The 27604-nt window shown below is 33.2% G+C and overlaps 1 protein-coding gene across 2 annotated transcripts in view; it reads right to left on the bottom strand.

The window, feature by feature from the left end:
- Window positions 1-27604, bottom strand: part of LRRC7 (leucine rich repeat containing 7) — a 293661-nt gene that overhangs the window by 202602 nt on the left and 63455 nt on the right. For both annotated transcript variants that reach the window (XM_087820512.1, XM_087820513.1), the window contains 3 exons: window positions 17318-17396; window positions 6818-6907; window positions 4343-4399 (listed from right to left, as the gene is read on the bottom strand). In XM_087820512.1, the coding sequence (XP_087676638.1) occupies window positions 4343-4399; window positions 6818-6907; window positions 17318-17396 (226 nt within the window). The remainder of the gene's footprint in view (window positions 1-4342; window positions 4400-6817; window positions 6908-17317; window positions 17397-27604) is intronic.

Genomic DNA, 27604 nt, shown 5'->3' with positions numbered 1-27604 from the left:
CAAGTAATTTCATAGATGATAGTGAAATATAATTCTATTTATAAACCAAATGAAATATTCTCTTTTGAGCAAACATACAGGAAACATTTATATAATTAAAATTATCCACTTGACAAATTTTGGTACTTTAGAACTGACAGGGTCTTATTTTTGGTGCTCCTTCATAGTATACTACATATTTTGATATGGCTTACTTTACACAAAATGGCAAATAATCTACTTTTAGGTGAAAATAAAAATGTGAAAACTCATAATTGACTACAAATATATTGGAAATTGATATAGTTGAAATATCAGAAATAATACTTTTCTAGATTCCATTACATTTTTTAGCTATTCAGAGGGGTTCATGATCTAAAAAACGTTGGTACTACCTCATATTTATAATCTTCACTCTAAATTCCTTCTTCCAACAACTTTTAAGAGTTCCTTACCCACCAGATTCATCCAGTTTTCCCCTTTTGGATTTGTTCATTAGGGTTTACTCTGTCTCCTGATATTTCCCCAGTAATTCCACTGAAACATGTCTGAAATATTGCTCTTAGTCAGTGTATGATGACAGCAGATTGAGGAATCACGCTTCATAAGCCTTGTACACTCAGAAGGCAGGACAAATATAAACATTAATGCTAGCTTAATCTGTGTTTACTTCTCTTCATATTACTTCATATTTTCAGAATTATCACACACAGTTACATAAAATCATATTTTAGCTCTGGTTAGAACAAAGTCAGTCTTAACCATAATATATTATAATGGACAGCCCATATTTTAACTAAAGTATAAGAAAAATTCTTCCATAAATATGAAAGAAACTTTTATTTAAGAGTAAAAACCCACCATTATTACTAGCCCTTTTTATGCTGTTATATTACTTCCATAGAAATGGTTCCTAAGTTTCATTTTAAAAAGCTGTTCTTAGCCCTTTCTTATTATCTTGACATATATTATGTTTCTCGATTAAATGCATCACATTTTAATGATGAAAGAAAAGAAATAAGTTATATCACTTTTGGATATTTTAGATGTTATAAATATTAATTTTATTAATTTGAAATTACTTTCCTCTCTTGTCATGCCCTTAGCTATTATGTGTAAGTTGAAACAACTGGGGAGAGAGAGAGAAAGAGAGAGAGAGAATGTGTGTGTGTAAGTTTAAAATGCAGGTCTCAGCTATCAGCCTTTGAGAACCTCCCAATCATTTATCTTTATTTTCTTCTGTCTAATGCTCACCAAAGACCCATCTGATTATAGTATTTATTATCCTATATAATTTTCTATGGAGAAAAATCAACTTATAAAATATCCAGGTCACACGACAATTCTTATTTGAACTACTGTATCAGCATTCTTGTTTATTTATTGAGTTGAGTGCTCACTGTGTGCCAGGCACTGCTTTAGGCTCTGAAGATTCAGCAGTGACATAAAAAAAGAAAACCCTCTCCTTAATGGAACTTTGGTTCTCCCGAGAAGATCATCTCCAAGTAAACAGAGTCAGAATAATCTATGCTATGAAGAGAATCAAATGTAAGAGTGAGATGGTATAAAGGCTAAGAGGGGCAATTTTATACGCTGTGCCCAGGGAAAGCCTCTGAGGTGCTCCATCAGAACGGTGTAAACATAAGGAAGGTCTAGCCAGGCAATGATCTGTGGTAAGAGAACACTAGACAGAGAAATTGCTAGCACAAAAGGGTCAAAATGAGAACTCACTCATTTCTGACTTGCCCTCAGAAAGCATAATTGAGAGGCTAATTCTGCTATGAGGGAAAGTTGTATCTTGAAATCTAAAGGTTTTTCTTTTTGGTTATCTAGTTTCCTCAGATGTTCAATGTCCTCAATTATTACTCATAGTCAAGACTGACTCATTCAATGATTTTTAAGCAAATGTGTATCTGAGCAATTTAAATTTTCTCACTCATTGATATATCTAGAGGGATGATCACAAAACAGTGTAACATTTATAATACTGACTTCTATTTAATAACTGAAAGAATCTGTTCTAGAATCTGCACATACCAAAATGTGTCTATCAGTTTACCCAAGATATGCACATTTGAATGGATGGCATATCATAATTCTGACACATTTTTACCTTTTGCAGATTGTCAGACATAGATTTTAAGACAGAAGATAAAAAGAAGAGAAATTCACTGAGAACCCACTGAAGACTTGGCATCTTTGTGAGCTACCTCTTCTTCGAGTAATTATTACAAAAAACTAAATTGTTTTTCCTAAAACTACATTTCTTCCTTTATTTTCATTGGAAGTACAAAGTAAAGGAGATTGGAAAGATCTCACATATCCCTGTTACAGGTCTAGATTTGGTGATTAGAAGGTAAAATGTATAATAGTGAAACAGTTTATTTTTATTGAAGACAGAACTTTCTGCAATTTTATAGACACTAAAAACTAAGATACAGTTCTCTATATTTTATGCATGTTTTGGTTCTTTAGATATTCGTCCATAAGTTAAAAAATGAACATACTAGATTGAAAATGACTTGACATTGTTTTTAAATGTAAAAACTGTAACATCTATACAAGTTATACATGCATAACTGTCTACCAAGGAGACCTGGTGTCATTTCTACACATCTTTACAGTGTTTCCTTAGGTCAAACATAGTTGCATGCATATTATTCTACTTATGTTAGTTGTTTGATACTGGACCACAATCTGAAAGTCTACAGAACACCCATGCACCAGTTGTGAGCATTGCTGCTCATGACTCTGAACTGTTCTCACAGCTATCTCATATAAAGTCCTTAAGTGCAATCTATGGTCAGGCTTTCACTTATATTTAAAATTTATATTTAAAAATATTTATTTAAAAACCTGACAACCTATGTTAGATTTATATTTCACATCGAAACCATTATTTGAGAGCAGAAGGGAAAGGATTCTCCTCCACACACTCAATATTTTCTCCATCTAAATGTATATAATAGATGAAGGGGGCAACTGCTGTTTCACTGTGGTTTAGTTTCCGCTTAACCATGTTTCCAATTCTATTTTAAATGTAACACTTAAAGCACAGGGCCTGGAAATGGTGGCACTAGCTGCATTTACAGGACATTAATGCTGAACCAGTAACACTCCCCATTTTTCTGCCATCTCTGTTTCTGCCCCCACTCTGGAAAAGGTGCCTCTCATTAGGCTTATGGATAATGCTTTAGCTTAGAGAAAGGCTACTTGAAAGTGCAGGGTATCCAGATATAAGGACATTTCCTCCTCATATTTTCTCCTTGTTTTCCACTTATGGAGGAATGAATAGATGTTTTATCTCTATGTATATATTTAAATGAAATCAATATCATTATTGAAAGTCTTGTATTGAATTGACAAAATTGTCATACATAATAGCATACATAAATGTACTTGAAGGTATTTTATTGAAATATTGGTTTGAAAAAATCAATGAAATTCAGTTCAGTTTACGTAGAGAAAAGATTTAAAAAGTGAAAAATACAATTGAGCTTTGGTTCAGCACAGGAAAGGTCTCTAATTCTTGCTGATTTTTGAAAAAATAAACATCGTACTCAGTATTTTTCTGCAATACTACAGGAAGGTAAAATAGCAACATGGTACTTTCAATAATTTAGTTGTAACATATACAAATCATATTAATTTATTTGAATAAAAATCATTTTGAATAATTTTTGTTTAAAAAATTTTTTTTATGTACAACACAAAATTCTATTAGTAGACATGAATAGGTCATGGCAGGGTAAAGCAAAGCATTTTATTAAATTAAACATTGCATAAAATTTTAGGTATTAGTTTTTACATAAAATATCCTGTGTTTTTATATAAACCAAATTTTAAATAGACTAGAAAAAAGGAACAGTTTGAGAGAATGTATGAATATAATTTTTCTCCAAACTACTTCAGATCTCCAGAAAAAATTTAATCATTTTTATGTAATATTTTTGTATAGTCTTGATTTACAAACTGAAAACTATCACAATCCATAAATTAACTTGAAAAAAATAAGCATCGTATTGGGTTGAACCTTTTGAAACTGTTGATTATTTTTGAGCTTAAAAATATCAATTTTATAAGTTTCAATGCAGTAATTTCCTGGTGTGTAAGTTTAGCTATGAGACAAACCTTAAATGGACTCTTCCCACCTTGTAATTATATGATTTAATAAGGCAGGATTCATTCTTATTAAATGTGAATCTCTTATAATATACTGTACTTTTCAGTATCTAGGAAAAATATAGAAAAATTCACTCAATCAAAATGGCAAAGCATAGCGAAAGTAAAAATAGTCATTTTTTTCCTACTAGTGAGAAAAAAAAAGCACAATTCAAAATTTAGAAAATACACAGTCACTTACTTTGGTAGAGTTTTCAAGTGATTTTCTCTTAACTCCAAGATCCGCAATTTGACAAGTCTGTATAAGTAAATTAAAATTTTCCTTTTTAATATTTTTCTATAGAACAATGATACTATGATACAGTAAATAACCACTATATTATCTAAACAACTATGTCCAACATTACCTACCTTGGTTACAGATTTTAAAGAATTATACAAGTTGATTATGGATAGGGTCATATCAATACAATAACAAATATCATTTGTGAAAATGAAATTTGACAAATCATTTGTAAAATCAGAATTTCCTGAAAATAAAGTTATTTCATGTTTTTAAAAAATACAGCCACTATTGTTTAATTCTATACATTCAACAGATTATTGAATATCTACTAAATTCCAAGTGGAACATGGCAATACTTTCCCTCAAAAGACTATAAATAAACTTGTAAAGCAAATAATATAGCATAGTGGTTAAGAGCTTGAGCTTTATAGTCAGACAGACCTGGATAAAATCCAGACTCTCATATTTTACCTCTGTGACGCTGGGCAAATTAATGAACCCCTCCTAACGTAAGCTTCCTTATCACAATGAGTATGTGATAACAGCAACCACAATGTATAGGGTTTGGACCTTAAATAATGTCACACATATAAAGCATAAAGCCTGGCACATCTTAAGTTTTAATATGTTAGATATTACTATAATCAATAATTGGACAGTGAAAAAAGTAATCTAGAATATCATATTTCATTGACTCTGAGATGAACATCTTAACATTTCTGAAGTGGATGTGTATTAAAAATCTATAGCATCAACTGTCCTGTGACAGTACTGGGCTTGGGGAAATCCTATGAGGAGGTGAAAGGCGCCCACGGTTTCTGTTGCTGTGCCACGCCTGTGGTTAGGAATGCGTTTCACACCTAACTACTTGTTATGGTCAGCAGCCTGGGACACACTCTTGTTAGTAATGTCTACACATTAAATGGATCCTCTGAATTCTTAGTATTTGGGGAATAATTCCCTATTTGAACTATTTCACCTACAATTGCCCATATTTACTGTGCTTTTGCATATTCATCTTGGTTTCTTCTTTCTTTTTTGTTTTGATTCCTATCTCTGTATGTCAATTTATCTCAAGAAAAATGAAGGAAAAGAACAGTGTATTGCAGAACACCTGGAAACATAGTAAATATAAAGATAAAAAGAAAAATTTCCGTAATTTCATTTCCAAGGAACCAGTCTTTTATTTCATGCATATATATGTTCATACTGGGAACATAGTTCATATATTTTGTTATATTTTCCTAAACATAACTTACCATATAAATTAAAAGCATATTTCCCTATATAACACGATAAATCTCTACATACTGTCATCTGGATGCACCATAACACACTGTCATATGGATGCACCATAATATATTTAACCAGTCTCCTAGATGGATGTGCTTCTACTTTATCATGTTGGAAATGATGATAAACATTCTTGTCCATAAAATCTAGTGTGATATTTGATGATGATATGATACATTTCTAGAAATGAACTGCAGAAGCAGTGGTTGTAAATATTTTCAAACCTTTTAAATCACACTGCCCTGCACAAAGTTCCTGTCATCAGCAGTGTGAGGTTGTCTCTCTCCTCATTCTCTAGAAACAATCTCTGTAATAAGCTAGAACATGATGGTGCTTTACTGTCATTTTAATATGTATTACTTTTTGTGAGGATAAACATTTTTCATGCATTCACTGGCAATCTGTACTTTATTATGAATTGCTTGTATGTGTCATTCACCCATTTTTTTCTAATGAGATTTTTGTTTTCATACTCATATGTAAGAATTCTTTATAGTTAAGGATATAATTTGCTTCCCCCATATATGGTGCAAATATTTTCCCAGCTTATTGTTTTTCCTTAATTGTTAAATATTTTTCTGATGTTATTTTATTTTAAAAGTATTTATGTACTCACATCTATTTATCCATTTATGAGTTCCTTTGTTTTTATGCTAGCAGGGGTGGGGAACCTTTTCTCTGCCAAGGGCCTTACTTGTTCCTCAAAATTTATGTTATTATTGTGATTCACTTACTTTAAATTTATGTTGCTATGAAAAAAGCTCCTAGATTTATTGAATTTCAAGTCCCTCCTGCAGTTGTCTTGGCAGGGCCAGACCAAATGATTTCTCAGGCTGTATATGGCGTGGGCTGGATGTTCCCCTCCCCTGTTATAGAGGCATCTTCCAACTCAAGAGCCATAAATATTCATGTGGACCTTTTCCAGATCTTTTTTATTTTTTATATTTAACTCTTATGAAATTTATTTGATTATTAATAACCTAATTTCACTTTATTTTTTGTAAAATGCTTCATAAGTTAGTTAACATCATCCCATTTACTGAATAATCATGAGGTTTATCACAATGGTTTCTTTTAAAGCTTCACCTACTAGCTCTGCTAAATTCTTATTGAATCATTTAGCTTTCTCAACCTTACCTTCCAAAATTGGCTGGAAGAAATTCAAGAAAGGCGTCATTCAGGTAGAGCTGGGTCAGGTTTAGAAGCTGTGTGAAGCCATCAGGGAGTCTAGGAAGAAGTTAAAGGTTTAGTCACTGCATCGATGTTGCCATAGGAACAGAACAAAAATATATATCTCTAAGGAAACAAATAGAAGTGTAATACATTTTTCAACTCTCCTTTGGTATTACAGTAATGGAAGAATTTATTGAGCATGTTGTTACAGCTTGAAAATTTTGCCTGCTATTAAAATAAATGGCATTCACCCACCTCCATGCTGCTCTAACGCTGAGATTTATGTCACTGCCAAAGTCAGCAACATCATTCAGTGTTGGCCTAACCTTATGCACACCAGTGAGATTTTTAAAAAAAGGAAATTTCAAGATGTATGCCATGTTTAAAAATTTTTAATGTAATGTTCTTTCTCAGTAGAATATTCACATATATAGTCAGGCAAGGATATCTACTTACTCTTTCACTTAATCATTAAAATTTGCCTACGATGACTAAAGCTGCCCAGTATGAAAAGGAAGGAGTATTTTGTCCCCTTAACTGATAATTTCTTTAAAGCAGACTCATCATGTATGTCTATTAAAATTCAAGTTGGTCCAATTCTTGCTCATTGAAAATGAGCAAGAATATTGAAACAAGAATGAATAGAATCCTAAAGGCTTTAAGAGTCATTCAAAGAGTTGAGAAAATACCCTTTGGAGAAATTTTACCAGTTAGATAAAATAATTATTTAAAATATTTAATTCTTTTTCACCAAAAAGATTGAACTTAAAGATTTTCCAGGACACTTTTTCCTAAAAGGATATTAAATATTTTCCTATAACTAAATTTCTATTTAAACATCTTAATGCCTTTATCAATGGTCTAGACAAGACTATGCTCTTTTAGAAAAATACTTCTGATTAGCGTTCAAATTTTCCTTCCCCTGAAATTATGACTTATCTCCCTACTTGCATGTGCCGGCAAGACTAAAGAGCTGCCTATCCATACTGCCTTTTTTACTCCTCCTCAAGCCATTGTTTTTGGCACATGTCCCAACCCTATTACTGAAACTGCAGTCACCAAAGCCTTCAATGACTTCTTAAGTCCCAATTCCACTAACTTCATGTCACTTTGCATCCCACACTGCCGAGGAACAGTTGCCATCATTAATTGCTCTCTCCTTGGCTTGTAGTATTCCAATTTTCCTGCTTTCTCCTCCTACTCCTGGGACATTATAGCTCAGTTTCATTCCATGGTTTCTCTTCCTCTGCCCAATCTTTTGTTATAAGATGTTTTATGTATGTAAAATAATATGTGTACCCACAATATAACTTAATAAATAACAAGTACCTTTAAAACCTTCTGGGTGCCCCTCTGACTTCATTTTTCTATTTGCCCCACAAATTCTGAATGGTATTTACTATTCTGCTTTACAAAAAGTTTTACTACACCTCTTTAAATCCTTTAAAAAAGTGAGTGATTTTGTATGTTTTTGGACAGTATATAAATCAAATTATACTATGAACATTTTGACTCTTTTAAAAATTGCATTAGTAGTGAAATTCATCCATTTTGATGTAGATGACTGATCACCATAGCATAGTATTCAACTGTATGAATATATCACGATTCATTTATTATTCACCTCATTATAAACACTGCTTCTGTGAATATTTCTGAACATATATCCTTTTGGACAAGAGATTATTTAAGTTATATCCCTGGTTACATGAGATTAACACCCCTCAGGAACAGCCCTCAACTAATGACTGGCAGGCATATAACTAGCTCAGCTCCCTCACAGGTGTCTTACACAGTCTGCTACAGTTCCCCAGAGAGATTAAGGTCCAATGGTCCATGCTAATAAATAGCTTGATAACACACCCTCTATAAGTATTTCCTGAGACCATCTCCTAAATATACTGCTTGAATTCTCTTCTAAACATCTGCTTTTGGAGAATACAGACTAAATACAATTAATTATATTAATACAATATAATTAATACAATTATAAAAATTGTAATACAATTTTTATATTAATTTATAGGACTATTTTATACATTCTTAGGATCCTGATTGTATACTGATTACTTTTGCTGGATATATCTTGTTCCAGTTTGTATTTTGCAGTTGAATTGTTTGCATATGCCCTCATAAGGGTTTCCATAAACTTGCTCTAAAAGAGACGTAGGATTCATGAAAAGGAGAAAGGAGGTAGAAAGGAGGCAGGGTAGGATGAGGGTTTTTATAAATCAGAGGTAAGAATTCACCTTAGATGGGGACCAAAAGAAGGTGAGTTCTTAAAAAAAAAAAAAAAAAGGTGAGTTCTTGAGAAAGTATTTTATGTTTGAGATTATTAGGAGTTAAGATTTGAGAATGTCAGTAGGAGACAGGGTTTAGAGGGTACTGAATATTTGACTCAAAGGTTTGAAGTTTATCCTGTAGGATTAAAAAAAAATCTATGAGAGATAACTGTTTTTCTCTATATTTTCCTTTGTTGTAATACATGAGAACTCATATCCTTACACTATGATGGTTTTTATGATAATGGCAGAGATGTTTAATATATTTCAATCCACATTTAAATGCTATCTTTAAAGTCCTTTTGGTTACTATGCTCATTTGAAAGAAGGAATCATTTATGACTTTTTAGAAAAGATTAATGCATGTTAAATGAGAAAAATGTTAAAACCTTTGATGTAATAATTTACTTTAACATTGAAATTATTAATAAGTAGAAAGGGTTTAAAATACTAATTTTCTAGTTGTAGGTCCAATTTGAACCATCCAGTTTCCCTTAGTCTACTATTCTGCATATGTATGCACTAAATAGCATTACATTGTACTACTTCTTTGATCAAAACTATATTTCTTAATTGCTGCTTCTTTGGAAAAATTTATGCTGCAAAAAATGTGGCTTCTTACATACAACATTTCTTTGAAGATTTAAGAGTTGACCACATTGTGCAGATTCCAATTGCAAAATTGAACTGCCAAAAAGAAATTATATGAGAAACCATAATACAAAGTAAGGTACTTTTTCCAGCCTGGTTATAAACAAGGATGAGTTGACATTTCATATTGAACCATTCCTTTAAAAAAATATAGATTTAAAGGGTATATTTATACAGCATGTTTTATTTAACACCACATCTATTTTTTATTGCAGTTCACTTCAATAAGAATTATTGAATGGTTACTCTGCACTTAGATTCAAAATTAATGTCTTCTTCCTTCCTTTCCTTATAGAATTCCATTCAGAGATTTAGCAACATGCTTACACCAATTATTTTTTGTATAAGGTTAAGAATTTTCTATTGCTAGGATAAATTATAAATTCCTTGAAGACAAGGAATTTTATAATCTCCTCAATGATCTAGTTTTGTACTTTGAAATATATTATTTGAAAAACACACAAGGAGAGTAGACCTGCTAAAGAAGATAGTCCATTTTATTTTTTCTAACTTTATGGTACAAATTTGTTGCTTCTTACAGAGAAAATGGCTCCATTTGTCAATATCACCATTTCCAGGGGAATACTGAAGGAGCGGCGAGAAAGAAGATATTCCCCAGCAAGATAGATGAACTCGGTGAAGATGACAGACATATGTTGTCTTCACTCTCCTACAAGCTCTTCAATGAAACCCAACATTTTACACTAAGAGGCTCTCAATAATGAAATGATTTTACTACCCTAAAATAACAGTTTTCCACATTTGACTGATTTATTAAAAAACTCAAAGAGTAGATGTTTTTTATGTATCGGTGAATAATTCTCTCTCTGCTAGGAAAACCCTTTCTTAGTGTTTCCTAAAAATTTTTATTACTTTCTTAACTTAAAAGTGACATATTCAAACTACAACAAAGAAAAGATAATAGAACCATGCACCATATGGGTTAGTGGTTGAGCACATGGGCATTGATGTCAAAAGACCTAGGTCTGAATCACAGTTGTTTGAGTTACTATCTGTGACCTTTGCAAATCTTTTTAAGACCCAGTTTTCTTATTTCTAAAATGATGATGTGAACATCCAATCCCAGAGTTGTTCCAATGATTAAATGATAATCTGCCCCACAGTTAAGAATTCAATAAATGTCAGCAATTATATTACTTTTACATGGCATGGTATTGTTTTTATTCTGATCTTTCAATATTAACTATAATACTAATTTAGACGAGGCAAATTAAGATAGGCTGCAGATATCCTTGGTTCAACATTTTCTTTTTTAATTCCATTCCCTTTAGAAGTTAAATAAAAACATATTACAAGCATTTGACCTCCACTAGAATAGTTAGAGCAAATTAAATGACAGGTTTTATGTGTTGTGACTAAGAAGCTGTTCTGTGATTTATTTACTGCCCAGTGTTTGTTTCATTCCTGATCCTTTTTACTGGGCATTTTCCTTTATCAGGTGTACAAAGTTAAATACTGTGTATTTATCACTTAAAAAGACATTAACTTGAGAAAAATAAGCTTTTGGTGTTTTTCCACAGATGTTTAAGCTTCTTTGTAAACTTGAAATAAACAGCCAAATGGTGCCAAAAAAAAAAAAAAAAAAAGGCCAGTGTAAAATCTTTTACTCTACTGGAAATATATTTCACATCTAAATATTTAAATTTATAAAATTAATGTAACACTGTTACAGAAGGTTTGGAACATAAAGAGAAAAAAATACTGCTCATAATTCCACCTTAACACAACCATCATTACCATTTCATGTATCTCTAATCTAATTTACAATTAATTGTTTTAACGTCACTGCAAACTTGTACCATGATTTCTCCCTTTACTTTGTAATTATCTTTTAATTTTGTTGTATAACCAGAGTGACTACATGATCTATCACTCAAGCTAGGACATTTTTGAGAGCTAAAAGGGAGCTATTATTAATCATGTCACATCAAGAGGTGTAAACTAGGAGGACTCGAGTAAACAGAGCCATATGGTTACTCTCTACATAATACTTGGATCCATCTAGTTGATGTGCCATAATTTATTTGAAATTTCCTTATCATTGAGCTTTAAGAATACTTCAAATTTTTCAAAATGTATTTTTTTAATTTAAACCAAAACCAAAATGCTTCTTCAGAACTGGTGAAATACAGTACAAGGGACCTAGGGATTCAAATAGTATCTTCATGTGTTTTCATTTGTAAAAAGGTATATAGATAAGATTTGCCTACTTCTTAAGATTGCTGTGAAGATAAAAATACAATCATGTATCTAAAAGCCTGAGACATAACAAGTTCTCAGTAAATATTGGTTCATGCTTTTATCATTGAGTAGTTGTTTTTAATTTTATTGTGATAATTACCATCAATGACTTGGTTAAGGCATTTAGGCTATGTTACAAAGTTCATATCTAAAACTAAAACTATGATGAAAACACTCAAAACTATAACTTTTATATTCCAGGGTTTTCATGACTAAATTCTTGGAGATTACTTGGGTCAAATAAAATGAACAGAGAAGCAGTAGATTAAAAGAATCAATGAAACTCAAATCTATTTTTTTTTAAAAGAGCAATAAAGTTGATAAACCTCTAGTCAGACTGATAAAACAGAAAAAAGGAGAAAAAGAAAGAAGGCACAGATTGCTAATACCAGGAATGAAAGAGAAAGCACCACTAGACAACCCATAGATATTAAAGAGCTAATGAAAAATATTATGAAAAATGAGATGTCAATAAATTTGGAAACTTACATGAGATGTACAGATTCCTGAAAAGCACGAACTACCAATGATCACTCAAGAAAAACAAATATGTAATTGGAATAGCCCCATAGTTATTATAGAAATTAAACTTATAATTAAAAGCTTTTCCATAAAGAATGGATAAAAAGGCTATAGGACATTTACACCATGCAATACTACGCAGCTGTAAAGAAGAAGGATCTCACACTCTTTGGGATAGTATGGATGGACCTGGAGAATGTTATCCTAAGTGAAATAAGCCAGGCAGAGAAAGACAAACATCACATCATATGTGGAATCTAAAGAACTTAAGAAATTGATGAACAGAAATGATTCAATGACATGGAAGCATAGAACAGACTGACAAGTCTCAGAGGGTGGGTGGGTGGGGGGAGATTAACCAAAGAATTTACATGCATATATGCACAACCCAAGGACACAGACAATAGTGTGATGAAGGCCTGGGGAGGGGAGAGGGGAAGGGATGGAAGGGGTTAATGAGGAAAAAAAGGAACATCTGTAATATTTTCAACAATAAAGATAAAAATAAATAAATAAATAAAATATTTTCCTTAGTAAAAAACAAAAACAAAAAAAGCTTTCCCATAAAGAAACATTCAGGCCTAGATGGCTGCATTGGCAAATTCTATCAATATTTAACAAAGAAATAATTCCAATTCTATAAAAACTTTCATAAAAGATAGAAAGGAATGTATCCCAACTATTTTTATGAAGCCAGTTTTACCCTGATATCAAAATCAGACAAAGACACTACAAGAAAAGATAGTTCAGACTAATATGCTTCATGAATATAGATGAGAAAATCTTCTACAAAATACTAGCAAATCAAAGCCATTAATTTATAAAAAGAGTAATAATACATGACCAAGTAGAATTTATACCTGGAAAGCAAAGTTAAATTGACATTCAAAACCCAATCAATGTAAAGCAACATATCATTAAACTGAAAAAGAAAAACCATATCATCATGTCAGTAGTTGCTTAAAAAAAAAATTTGAAATAATTCAGTATCTACTGACAATAAAAAGTCTCAGCAAACCAGATAGCAAGACATGGTGGGCAGATTCTATGGTAGCCCCATTTCCTTCACTTCTTGATGTTCATGCCCTTGTATAATCTTCTCCCTTTGAGTGTGGTAGGACTGTGACTTGCTTCTGATCAATGGAATGTGGCAAGTATGACATGTCACTCCCAAAACTTAACAGTATATGACTCCATCTTACTAGGAGACACTATATTCAGCTGCTGGTCTTGAAGAAACAAGCTGCTATGTTATGAACTGCCTCTGGAGTCACATGGCTGGGACCTGTACCAGCTTCTAGGATCCCAAAGTGGCCTCCAGCTGACAGCCAGCAAAAAAGCTGGGGCTCTCATTTCGTAACAACAAGCATAAGAATTCTGCCACCTGAGTGAGCTTGAAAGTGAATTCTTCCCCAGTTGAGCCTCCAAAAGAGAACACAGTTTGACGAATGCCTTGATTGCAGCCTGATGAAATTCTAAAGCAGGGAACCCAGCTAAACCAAGGCCAGATTCCTGACTCACAGAAATGGAGAGATAATAAATGTGTGCTGTTTTGAGCCACTAAGCTTATGGTAATTTCTTATACAGCATTAGAAAACTAACACAGGTTTTGGTATCTAGAATTGAGATTCTGCTGTAATAAATACCTAAACACATGAAGTGGCTTTGGAATCAGGCAGTGGTCAGAGGCTGAACAACTGTTGAAAAGCATAACAAAGAAAGCCTAGATTTCCTTGAAAAGAATGTAAAATAGAAATCTAAACTTAAGAGGACCCTCCTGAAAAGGGCTTAAAAGGAATGAGGGCACCGGCTGGGGTGGCTCAGTGGTTGAGCATCGCTCTATGATCCAGGAGATTGAGGTTTGATTCTGGTCAGGGCACATGCCCTGGGGGGGGGGGGGGGGGCAGGCTCAATCCCCAGCAGGGGGCATCCAGGAGGCAGCCAATCTATGACTCATTGATATTTCTATCTCTCTCTCTCTCCCTCTCCCTTCCTCTCTCTGAAATCAATTAAAAAAAAAAAAATTAAAAAAAAAAAAAGGAAGTGAGGGACTGGTTATTGAAAATTTCCTCAACCCGATGAACAGCATGAATGAAAAAACAAGTAACAGTTACACATAATGGTGAAAGTCTAATGCTTTCTCCCTAAGTCTGGGAATATTGTACAGGAGGTCCTAGCCAGGATAAAACAAGAAAAATAAATAAATAAAAGGCATGTGGACTGGAAAGGATAAAATAAAACTGTCTTTACTCACAAATGGCAGGATAGTCCACCTATGAAATCACCCCAAAATCTATAAAATATCTACTAGAACTAATTAGTGAATTTAGTGAGGTTGTGGTGCATAAGGTCCAAATCAAAAAATTAACTCTATTTCTACATAGCAACAATAAATTATTGAATAATAGAAAAATCACTTGCAATTGCACAAAAACCATAAAATACTTGGAATAAAATAAAAAAATGTGGAAGTTTATATGCTGAAACCTATAAAATATTCATAAAATAATTTTTTAAAGATCTAAATAAGTATACAGATAAACTATGCTTAGGGATAGGCATACTCAATATTTCTGATATGACAATTCTCCCCCAATTGATCTACAGATTCAGTGCAATCACTAACAAAATTCCAGAACGATTTTTTAAAATTTTGTAAACATTGGCAAGCTGATTATAAAATTTATATGAAAAATCAAAGGGCACAGAATATCCCAAATATATTGATAAAGAGGAACAAAGATGAAGAACTCACATTCTCTGATTGTATGAATTACTATAAAGCTATTGTAAGTAATTCTATAGTAAGTAATTCTAAAAGAGTGTATAGAATTGGTGTAAGAAGATGGCAGATAGATCAATTTACAAAAAAGAAGATTCAGAAGTGGAACCATGCACATATGATCAACTGATTTATAAAAGGTACTCAGGTGAGTTTATGAAGCAAGGGTAATCTTCTCAACGAACAATACTGGAACAACTGGAAACCATATGCATCCAACCAACCAACCAACCAACAAAAACCAAAACATGACCCTCACACTTTGCCTGTATATAAAATTCCACTTTAAATGGATCATGGACCTCAGTGTAAAATCTCAACTTTAAAAGTTCCAGAGGAAAACAGGATAAAATCTTTATGACTATGAATTTAGCAAAGATCACTAAGGTAGGAACTTGAAGCATAAGCTATTAAAATTGTTTAAATAAGACTTCTTCAAAATTAAAAACTACTCTTGAAAATCACTTTCTAGAAAATGGGAAGATAAGTCACAGAATAGGAGCAATTATTTGCAAACAAATATCTGATAAAGGACTTTTAGACAGAATATATAAAAAATTCTAATACATCAATAGTAAAAAGACAAGTCAATATAAATGAACAAAAAATCTGAACTTTTACTTAAAAAGTAATATAGATTGTAAATAAATGAAATGCTACTTTGACATTAAAAATATAAATTAAAACTACTGTGAGATACCACCATGAGATACCACATCTACTAGACTGGCTAAATAAAACAAAAAAACAAAAACCTGATAGTATCAAATTCTGAGAAGGAACAAAGGAAACTCTAATAAATCCCTGGCATGAAGATCTCCCTCTAACCTTCAATCTCCTTCTTTTACAGTCCATTCCATTCCTATTCTCATTTATAGCCTCATATCATGATCCACCGAGAAACCATCCTCACTACCTCCTCAACTCAATTGGTGAAAACTTTCTCTTCAAATTTCCTTGGATAAACTTCCTTCGGTCCTCTAAAAACATTTCATTTATCAAATGACTTTCCAGTGGGTTTCAGTTTCTCTAAGTCTCTCCAACATCACATGGACAAAGGACTGAGGAAGTTTTCTCAAATCCTACTTTCAGTTGTTGTATAATTAAAATGCCAGTCTTACTCTGAAACTCATCGTCCACATTCCAATTTCACTGATTTGTTTCAACCTATTCCAAATATTACTACAACTCTGTCAATAGCTTTTCTAGATTTTAAGTCCACTTCAATTGTTAAGTGACTTTAGCACTGAGGTTCCTGGCTCATTCACACTCCATTCACTTTATGGTTTAAAAACTTATTTAATCCACAGTGCACTCTCTCGCTATGACATAACTAATTCGCCAACTTGGCCACAGGCTGGGCCTCATTTTCCCATGGCATTTCTTGAATAATGAATCATGGCCACAAATACCTTACGTCTGATCAAAGCGTCTTTACCACCCTTTTCTTCCATTCTGCTATCCTCACAGAATTGTCTTTTTTGCTTTTGCTTACAATCTCTGGTACACAAATGCTATCTTTTCCTGGTCTTAGTTAATTCCTTTTCCAGCTTGAAGTGCATGATTAGTATTTTCATAAAAGTCTTGCACTTTCTTGAACTTTCATCAGATCCTTGGTGCTGATTTTCCACCATGACCACAACTACTAACTGTTTCCTTAGTTTCAGTGTTTGTCCATGGCATGTTGCCTGAGAGCCACAGAAAAACGATGACACAGTTTGCTTCAAAGTCTTGCCCACGTGCATTAGGCCTAATTAGGCACCAATTTGGTCCTCACTGTTACTCAGCAACACTTTTAATCATCTTTTGTTGGATTATTCTGATTTGATTATGCCTTTCCCATCATTCTATTAAATTGTCTTAAGTGCACCATTTAGAATTAATCTATTATGTGAATTTTCTTTATTTTTGTACATTATTCCATTGGAGACACAAAATAAATAAAACGAAATCACTCATACTTACTTAGAAATGGGATTGACACTGGCTTCGATAATTGTTAAACACTTACAGCACTTTATGTTTTCTGGAAATTCTTGTACACCTAAAATGTAAAAAAAGAAAAATATGTGAAAATGTTCCAGTAAAAATTCTCTAAGCTATAACTGTAATATTAAGAATTGTTAATTATTAAGTATACAATATAACCATTATGGGTATTATTAAAGTAAAAATAATAACTTAATGTTATATATTGGCATCATATCACATATACCCACATTTTAAAAATAAAAATTTAAATGTTAAATATTTTATGATAGTAATAATTGGAAATTCGATATATAATTGCAGACAACTGTATATTTGACATAAGGTAGATATTTGCTCTTTAAGTATTTAAAGAAATACAAATAGTTTGGGTTTATTTAGTTATTATAGTGCTGCTACTGGAGAAAGGGGAAATCAGCAGGTACAAGAAAACAGAAGATAAAACCTTTGCTCCCTTCATTGTATAAGATTGGGAAGATTGAACACATACATCTGAAAATTACCTAAGGACAAATCACAAAAACAATCGATATTCCAAAACTAATATCGGGCTCTAACAAATCTCATGCATTTCTTCCTGGCTGGCACAGTGCCATCTCTGCGTCTGCCTGGAAGGTGAAGAGGTGAGCAGCCCTTCACGGGTCCTCTCTGGGGGCTCCGAGGGAGCCAGCCTAGATGATTGCCCTTGGAGAACTGCTCATCTGCTGTCACAGCTGTGCTGTTGGCTATGTGACAGAAAAACACCAGTTTTTCTTACTGAAAATCAGTAACCACAAAACCTAATTCTAAATAGGAGTGTCAGGGATAAAAGATGGGGAGGACATTTCAGTCAGTTGATACAAATGAATCAAATACAGTAACCCCTGCAAAAGTTAGAAGGGAAACAGCTCTATGGAGCCATTCCTATATGCCTGCCATACGACTTGCTCTCAATTTTTAAAACTGTTATTAAAGATATGAAAATGCCCACAAAATACTAGTCCTGCTAAGTACTGCATATCTGACAGAAGGATGACAAACATTTTGCGGCTGAATTTAGTTGAACTTTTTGATGATAGATACTTAAGGAAGAAAACCCTCCACCTTCCTCGATTCCGCTGACCTAGACCACATGGCCACGGGACCTGGGAGCCCAGTGAAGCAGCTGGTTTATTCAGTGTAAAGTAGGGCTATGAAAGAGGGTATGGGGACATTTCTCATGCCATTCTTCCCTATGTGAAAGTTCATCAGAAACGATGCTGTCCTAAAATTATTGCCAATGCATTTTGCCTTCTTAATAAGAACCCGAAGAATTTTAGGAGCTCTATTATGTATGAATCAAATGAAAAAGAAGAATTCTCTTTTTTGGAAAACCATAACACCTAGAGCTGCCCTCATTAACTAGGCATTAACAATGAGGTTAGCCCGGCTGGCATGGCTCAGGGTTGAGCATCGACCCATGAACCAGGAGATCATGGTTTGATTCCAGATCAGGGCACATGCCTGGATTATGGGCTTGTTCCCCAGTGGGGGGCATGCAGGAGGGAGCCAATCAATGACTCTCTCATCATTGATGTTTCTATCTCTCTCTCTCTCCCTCTCCCTTCCTCTCTCTGAAATCAATAAAGATAAATTTAAAAAAAAAAAATGAGGATAGTTTAAGGGTTAAATGAGTTGCCCTCATTAACTAGACGTTAACAATGAGGATAGTTTAAGGGTTAGCTTATTGACTTCTTTGCCATAAGTCAACAAGCTAACCCTTAAACTATCCTCAACATTTTCCCTTCATATTCATATTTTCTTTGGATATCTGCGACCAACAGGATGTAAGGCTTCTTCTTTCTTCCCTTTAGCTTTTCCTATTCAGTCACCAATCTGGGCTCATTACACACTGATGTGCCTGACGCCTTCTGTCCACACTGCCGTAGAATGATAGTTCCTGAAATTATGTATAGTCCAAGGTATGAAAACAGAGCAAAATAAAACACGAATTACGGAAAAGACTGTATCTCCTTAGCTTCCACTGAAAATGGAATTCCCTGCTGTGTTAAAAATGCTATTACATTTTTTCTAAAACTTGTGTTATATTGTTCACACTTTAAACTTAAAATTGCTCAGAGCAGAGTCTATTGGATTAAGATGGAATCCCAATTTTATTACTCAAACAGGTTGGGGCACCGTAAGCAAGTCATTTAAATGTACAATGTCTTAGTTTCCTATTCTAAAAAATGGTGACTAGATGAATGGTTTCATCAGAGATTTGCAGTGAGGACTGGCAGAGATAAACCAGATAAAGTAACTGGCAGAAAGTGATGCATAAATGTTATCTACAGCTATTAGAAATAAATAGAAGCAGAGGGTGTCAGTTGGAAAGGAATTACCAATCAGGTCAAAGTGAGCTGGCTTCAGGTATAAACTTGTAAAATTTATCTACTTAGGAAAACAGCAAGGAGGTAGTAATTAGTGCGATGAGAGAATATCCCAATATTTAATCAATATAGTAGCTGACATAAGTGCTTTTGCAGGTGGAGAGTAAATTGTACGAATATATATATAAATATGTATAGCTATGCATATATTTATATATTATAAATATATAACTAGTTTGTGCTGAGCAATATTTTTATTTTTTGCTGCAGTCCTTCAGCTATCTTAATTTGCTTATGAAAGCTGAAACACATTTGGAAAAATAGGTGGCAGGGGAACTTTATAGGATTTAGAATTTAGGAAAAGTTCTTAGAGCATAACCTCATTTTGTAGTTCAATCTTAACATGGAGAAGTAGGATAGCACAGTAGTTACAAGCACAGGTTGGAAAGGTGACTGAATCCCTGTATTATCACTTAACCAACCATGTAATCTTATACAGACATAATATTTGAGTGTCACTCAGTCATTTCTTGCCTAATTTAAAGGTTGTCCTGAGTATTAGATGGTATTAATGTAAAGCACTTAGAAGCATGTCTGGCACTTAATAAGTACCTAATAAATAGTAGATAAAACTCATGTGTTAATAAGAGGAATGGTAACTTAGACTTCTCTATGCCAGTGTGTAAAATAATTTAATTCTCCAAATAATCTTGTGAGGAAGATACATTAAGCGATATTATTTTCATTTTATGGATGAAAAACCACACATTCACAAGAATTAAGTGACTTATTTAAATACTTAATGAGTGTTTATAGATGGAAATGGATATAGGTGGGATTTAATTCAATTTTTTAACATCATATCTCTTGTTCTTCTTTATCCCATTATGTTACTTCCTATAAAACTGATGACAGATTTTATTGTAATCCACATTTTTATTACCAATCTTTGAGACTGGTCTGTCAGATTTTCTGAAACACAGTGTCTTTGAATAATAAAAAGGTTATATATATACATGTATATGTATATACATGTGTTTTTAAATTATATATTAAATATGCACATATACATACACATTTTCTAAGATGGAGTTTTACTGATTTTCAAATTTATTTATCCATAAATAAGGGAATAAATATCTTTTACTTTAATAATATATCTTATTCTAATCATTTTTACTTGTGATTATTGGAGAAAACAGGGTCAAGCATTTGTAGACCATACAATTCAAGTTCTAATCTCTATTTTTCAGTTGTCACATCCAAGTTTTCTTTGGAATAGAAGAAATAACAGTGTGTGTGTATATGGTTAGAATAAACAGGCAGAGAGGAAAATCTTGACGATGTCGTAGAGGTGGAGAAGAACTGCTTGAGTGATGGCTGTGGGTAGGCAAGAGGGGATGGTTATCTAGTGGGGAGACTGGCTTCAGAGAGGATTGGGCGTAGTTCACCTGTACTAACAGGGGGAAATCAGAGAATATGGGTGCAAACGCTGGTAGATGGGTAGCTATGATGGTAACAGCCTATGGAAGTTCTCTTCTGAGAGCTTTAATGTTCTCAGTGGAGTAGGGTCAATTGCCACGAAGATGGCAGAGGAGGTGTGGAAGGTTTGAAGACAGAAGAAAACGCAAAATAGTCACCAGAAGAGGAAAGTCAATGGATAAAAGAAGTTGGGAAGCATTAAGGCTGTACTTTGATATTGAAATCATGAACTTAAAGTGATACCAATAGTGTGATTGAGGTTTTTTTCTAGATCCTTTCAGCAACAGGTAGAGCTGGATTCAGCCAGAATTGTAATTTTACTGAGTATACATGGTGACTTGAGAGAAAAGCAAGGGTGTCCAGGAAAGTCATTTGATGACTGACCATGGAATTTAAGCCATGCAAAAAGGGCAGAAAAAACATCAAGAAGGGAAGAAATCCTGAGAAGGTGGTGGCACTAATAGATTGGTGGTTCTGCTGGGGTCAAAGGGTGGCTGGAGTTGTATAGGAAGAGGTGTTCTAGAAAGACAGGATGGAGTCAGAAAGTACTGTTTGTCAGTTGATCAAGATAATGTCAGGAATATTCAATTTCTTGATATTCCTGACATTATCTTGATCAGGTCTAGGAAAACAATGGTAACTCAGCAAGTACTTGTTAAATTGCATCTAATTATATTTTTGCATCAATATTTTGAAGCAATGAACCAAAACACTACAAACATGGAAAGAAACATTTGATTTTAGTAAAAGGCTTTAGATTCAAATAACCTTTTCTAAGATGAAAAAGGTAACTATCTCTTTCCATGCAAACATAATATAAAAGACTTCCTACAAATACCAAATTTTGAATTATTTAGTGTTCTCTTAAGTGCATTACAATTTATGTTAGTTAGCTGTAAATGTTTATATAAACTAGTACATGTGATAACAGTTATGGATAGCACATTTTGAAATGCTCATTTTATGAATTTCACAGATATCATCGACCCAAATGGTTTATTCTACGACTTAAGTGCCATATACATTTTGTATAAAAAGGAGAAAAAATTTATGAGATATTAATGTGATATTTTAATTGTGATACCAGTCTTTATAATTTTTTTCAGTTTCGAGAAAGCAGGCAGTTATTTGTATATCTAATAAAATTGAAATAGATTCAGGAGCAGAAAGAATGAAATTTATTGAGAAAATGTTATAAGCACTTTGCTTTCCATCTTCACAACAATTTTATAATGCGGTTTATTATTCCCTTTTAACTAATGAAGAAACTGAAGCTCCGAGGCTAGCCAGGATGTGAAGCCAGGGAAACCTTATTCCGAACACTACCACATCTTACCTATACTAAGCTGCCTCCACCAACTCTTGAATTTAAACTACTTTTGGATATAAATTTTAGCTACTCAAGATTGGCACTGTAACATTTATAACAAAGTACTACATATTACATTTTTTTCCTACATACATACTTTGCAGGTATCAAGTACAAATAACCCCAACATTCTGAAACGGAGTTTAATGCACACTCAAGGTTGACCATGTAGCATTCTCACAGGGACATTGCAAACTCCATCTGTTCTATCATTATTTGGTCAAATTTCAGGTAGTATGGATTTTCTGGAATTTTGAGTGTGATAATCAGATAATAAAGTTATTTTTGAATTTGACATACTGCCAACAAGTGTGATAAGTCAAGTTCAGAATCTTTGTATTCTTTATATATAGTTCAACAGATAGCAATGAGGAGGAACAAGTAGAAAGGGGGGGGCTGCTCAAAACAAGCAGGGTGTCAGTCTGAAGAAGCTGTAACTGGTAGCCTGATAATAAAGGTGGTGATGGGGAGACTATGAAGCTAACAGGAGAATTTGATTATACCACTGCATTGTGTGTAGAGGCAAGCAGCCACACCTATGAAAAAATAGTCCAGAAACATAGCCTATGATGAACTCAAGTCAACCTGGGAGAGTTCAATGGCATTAATTAAACTCATTTAACAAAAGTGAGTGATATGAAATGTTTTTTGAATAATCTCTATTCAGAATAATTCAAATAAAATAAAATTTTTTTGATGTTGAAAAGCATAAACTGTAATATTATTTTGTGTATTAGCCCACAATCCCCAACTATATTTGGGATATGGGACAATACTCTACGGAATAGTAAGTAGTGATTAGAGGGGGATTTCAGAGGGGCAATCTGCTGGCGAGGAGGAAGCAAAAGCATTCAGCAATTAGGTTAGCAAATTTAGGAGAAACTCTACAGGTCAGTCATATCTTAAGGAGGGAGGGGGAGAGAGGAGGGAGAGAGGGAGAGGAGGGGAGAGAGAGAGGAGGAAGAGGAGGAGGAGGGGGGAGGAGGGGAAGAAATAGACTGGAATGGTTGGCCTTACCTCTAAGCACTCTAGTGAAGGGAGCCAAGAACTCAGTAGGTACATAAACAAAAAGAGCTAAAGGTCTGCAAGATTCTGCCTACTTTCGTGGCATTATAAAGAGAAAAACCAAATGCAGGTAATCAATAATTTGAGACAGTTATGCAACTGATCATGCCTTAAAGACATGCCTAGAGATAATTTTGAGAAGCCTTTATGATTTTGACCAACAAGTTCATTCACAGAGAAATGAATCTTAGTCAAAATGAATTAAAACGACACTAGATTCCTTCTCCCATGCTCTCTCTGCTTCAGCAATAAACATATAATTCACTATTATGTGAAACAAACTGTTTAAAAACCTTACTTCATATTTGACTAATGATTTTTTCCTTCAATATCAATTAACCACTTTATTGAGCATTTACTATGCCTACACCTTGATAATGGCTATTGTGGATCTAGAAAGAGTGTAACTAACATGCAGCAGTTCTCATCTTGCTTTCAAGGAGTTTACACTGAAACTAGGAGAGAGTATGGCCTAGTGGAGAGAGGGCTCACAATGCTTCAATACCAGTCTGATTTTGTTCTCTTACAGTTTTCTAGGATTTACAGAGACACAGAAGACAACTTAATCACTCCGCTCAGAAAAGGCTCTGCTGTGACTCTAGGGAAATTTATCAGTCTAGGTGACACAGCCCAACACAGTTCAGGAAGATGAGAGGGTGAGAACAATTTCTTGCTTCCTTATATTTAGATATATTGCCTGATTGCAAACTCTATCCCCCATGGAGTAAGTGTTAGTAACACACAAAAACATTTTTTGTTGATTGTATTTGCTGATGAAGACATTTGAAAGAGTTAGTAGTCCTGGCACAAGGCCGAGAAGGTGGCAGTAGAACAGACTGGGTTTGTGTTGCCATCAGGCTCAGTAACAGAAATAGAGGGAGTCAATCCAGGGTTATTTTAACACTATAATCTTGGGCAGAAGTAGATTCTGTAGAAAAGGAAAGTAGTCTTTTAGTGAGGGAAGTGTTTGTGATTTTCAGATAAGTAACACATTAAGGGTGCTGAAAGTCATACATTTAATAGGGCAAAATAATAAGCTTTACTCTAAACAAATGGTTTAATGATTTGTCAGACAGCAAAGAACATATTTATTGCCAATCGAGAACAAGTGCTTGGTAACATTTTCTACCCAACACTCTTAAGGCATCCCAAAATAGCTTCCCTATGAATTCATACCATATAGATATAACCAGAATTTCTATTCTTAATATGCTCAATATTTGAAAGATTTTTATCATTTAACTGGTTACTCATATGTTTTCTTGAATGTGGTTGACAGAAACCTTCTCTTTGCTGGAAATTGAGGATATTATTTGTCTTTAGTGTTTTGCATGCATTTGGGGAAGGGGAGGAATAATTGGTAACCTGGTAAAACATAAATAATGCCTTCAACTCTGATTGTCTTTCATTACGACTAACAATAGTAATTTTGCCCACTATGATGCTTTTAAAATATATTCTTGTATAGAAATAAGTTTTAGAGGATGAGAGAAAAATCACTTAATTGCTACAGAATTAGGAAGGGCTTTCACATTAATTCATTTTCATTAAAGTCCTTTAATTATAGTGTCATAGTCTCTCTGAACTATGATAAATCAACAATCATACTTAAAACTAAATCACTGCCTAATTAAACCTTGTCATTCATTATTTTGCTTTATCATATAAAACAATTTACTCCATTATGACCATGAATCAGCTCTATAAACAGGCTGAGACTATTCAGAGATCACATTATATAAAATGCATCATCTCAGATGGACATGAGTTTTTATTTTACTATTGAATTAAGATATGATGAATAAAGGATAAAAGATCTATTGGTACGGAAAGCTGATGCCTTCATCCATGGATTGCTGCATGTAATTTGGGGATCAGAAAGACTTAAGAGAGAAAGGGTAATTTACATCCAGCATGGATATTTACTTTTCTTTCCTTCTCAATATAGATATGGACATAGACATAGATATAGACACACACACACATATGATCACATTTTAAAATGTTGACTGAAATTTTCTTAAAAATGATCAAGGTTAATGTAGTTAATTTTAAAAGAGAAGAATAGAATCTTTATGAAATAATAGAATCTTTACTGAACACAAGAGATTGAAATCTCATTTTCCAGTTCATTTCTTTCAGTTCATTAGGTGTGTTCAGTGTTCCAAGTAGGTAAATGTTCCAAGTATTGAATGTTTTCAGTGTTCCAAGTATGCAAAAATTAAGAAAGAGTATTTGACCTTTAAAAACTCATAATGTAATGGAGAATAAAAGTATATAATTACTAGGTTCCTAGCCTATACCTAATAATCAGAGAACATATATTTATATTATAAGAAGCAAACTATATTTTAAAACTTGACCATATACTTGGCCACAATGTGAAAGTCAATAAATAATTAGTATCATACAGACCATATAATCTGCAACATATCACAATAACACTATGATAACCAAAAAAGCTTTAAATATAAATGAACTTACAAGCAAAATAGAGACAAACTCATAGAGAGCAGGCTGACTGCTGTTGGGGGGTGGGGAGGTTGGGTGTGGGGGTGTGTGTGTGGAGGGATTGAGCAAAAAAGAAAGAAAAAATTCATGGACACAGGCAACAGTGTGGTGGCTGCTGGGGGGAGAGAGGGGAGGTGGGAAAAAAAATTAAAGTACATCAGATGGCAAAAAAATATATTGAAATACTAAAAACAACTGAATAAGCCCTAAGGAAGTAGATGCATGATAAAAATAGCTGCAGTAGGAAGTAATAAAGTAGAAATCAATAATTGGAAAATAAACCAATAACCAACCAATAGAGAGACTAATAAGCCAAAGGAGTATTTAAATAATTAGTAGAGTAGAAAAACCTCTGGCAGGATGGATGATAAAAAATATATATATATAGATGGTGCAATAAAACTATATTAGGGATACAAGGGAAGAAACAGCCACAGGTGTGGTGGAGATTTGTAAAACACAAAAGAGAAGCCTAAGGACAATGCTTGACAATGACATTGATAAACTAGATGGTGCACTAGATGATTTCCCAGAAAATTTTAGCTTATAAAAAACAGACTCAAGAAGACATAAATTTATAAGAATGGAAAAGAAAACAAATAGTCATATTCAGTTGATATGACTTTATACAGAAAAATTAAGAATCTTCTGGTTATATATTAGGACTTAAAATTAGCACTTGGCTGAATGTAGGCTCAATATATCAAAATTAGTAATGCTTTTCTATAGCATCAACTAAATTTAGATACAGTACTTTTTGAAAGAGAATACAATCTATAATACTAGCATCTTAAACTACTTAGAAATAACTCTAATAAAATGAATGAAATATTTTCTTGAGGAAAATTGAAAAATTTATTGAAAGAAAAAAATAAGACCTAAACAAAAGGTAAATAACATGTGTGTGAATTACAATACTTACTATCACAAAAATATTAATTCTTCCCAAATTAGTCCTTAAATTCAAGCCAATTTAAAAATTCCAACAAATTGTGAACCTCAACAAGTTGAACCTAAAATATATATGAAAGAATTGCATACTAAGAACAGCAAGACATATTTGAAAAAAAAAAGAGAACTTGTATTATAGGATAGTAAAACTCAATATTAAGCTTTAGCGATTAGAACAATGTGCTATTGGCACAGGAATAGGCAAATAAGCCAATGGTGCGGGATGGAGAGTTTGGAAAAATGTCTTTTGTATGTAAAAGAGGTAGAATTAGAAATTAGTGGGGAAACAAAAGACTATTTAATAAATGTTGCTGAAACAATCATCTATTCGTATGGAATTTTGATCATATATAGCACAAAAAATAAGTTTGAAATGAATTAAAGCCCTAAATGTAAAAAGAAAAACTAACAGTTATGGAAGAAAATATATACAATATCTTTATGGTATTAGTGTAGAAAAAAACTTAAGTAAGCTACAAAAATTTCTATCTTTCTTAAGTAAGATATAAAGAGTGAGACATTTTAGCACATTAAAGC

Source organism: Miniopterus natalensis, chromosome 9 (genome assembly GCF_054644295.1).
Source record: "Miniopterus natalensis isolate mMinNat1 chromosome 9, mMinNat1.hap1, whole genome shotgun sequence".
NCBI classification, from domain to species: Eukaryota; Metazoa; Chordata; class Mammalia; order Chiroptera; family Miniopteridae; genus Miniopterus; species Miniopterus natalensis.
The sequence above is the reverse complement of the archived record's forward strand: the minus strand, read 5'-3'. Positions and strand labels throughout refer to the sequence as shown.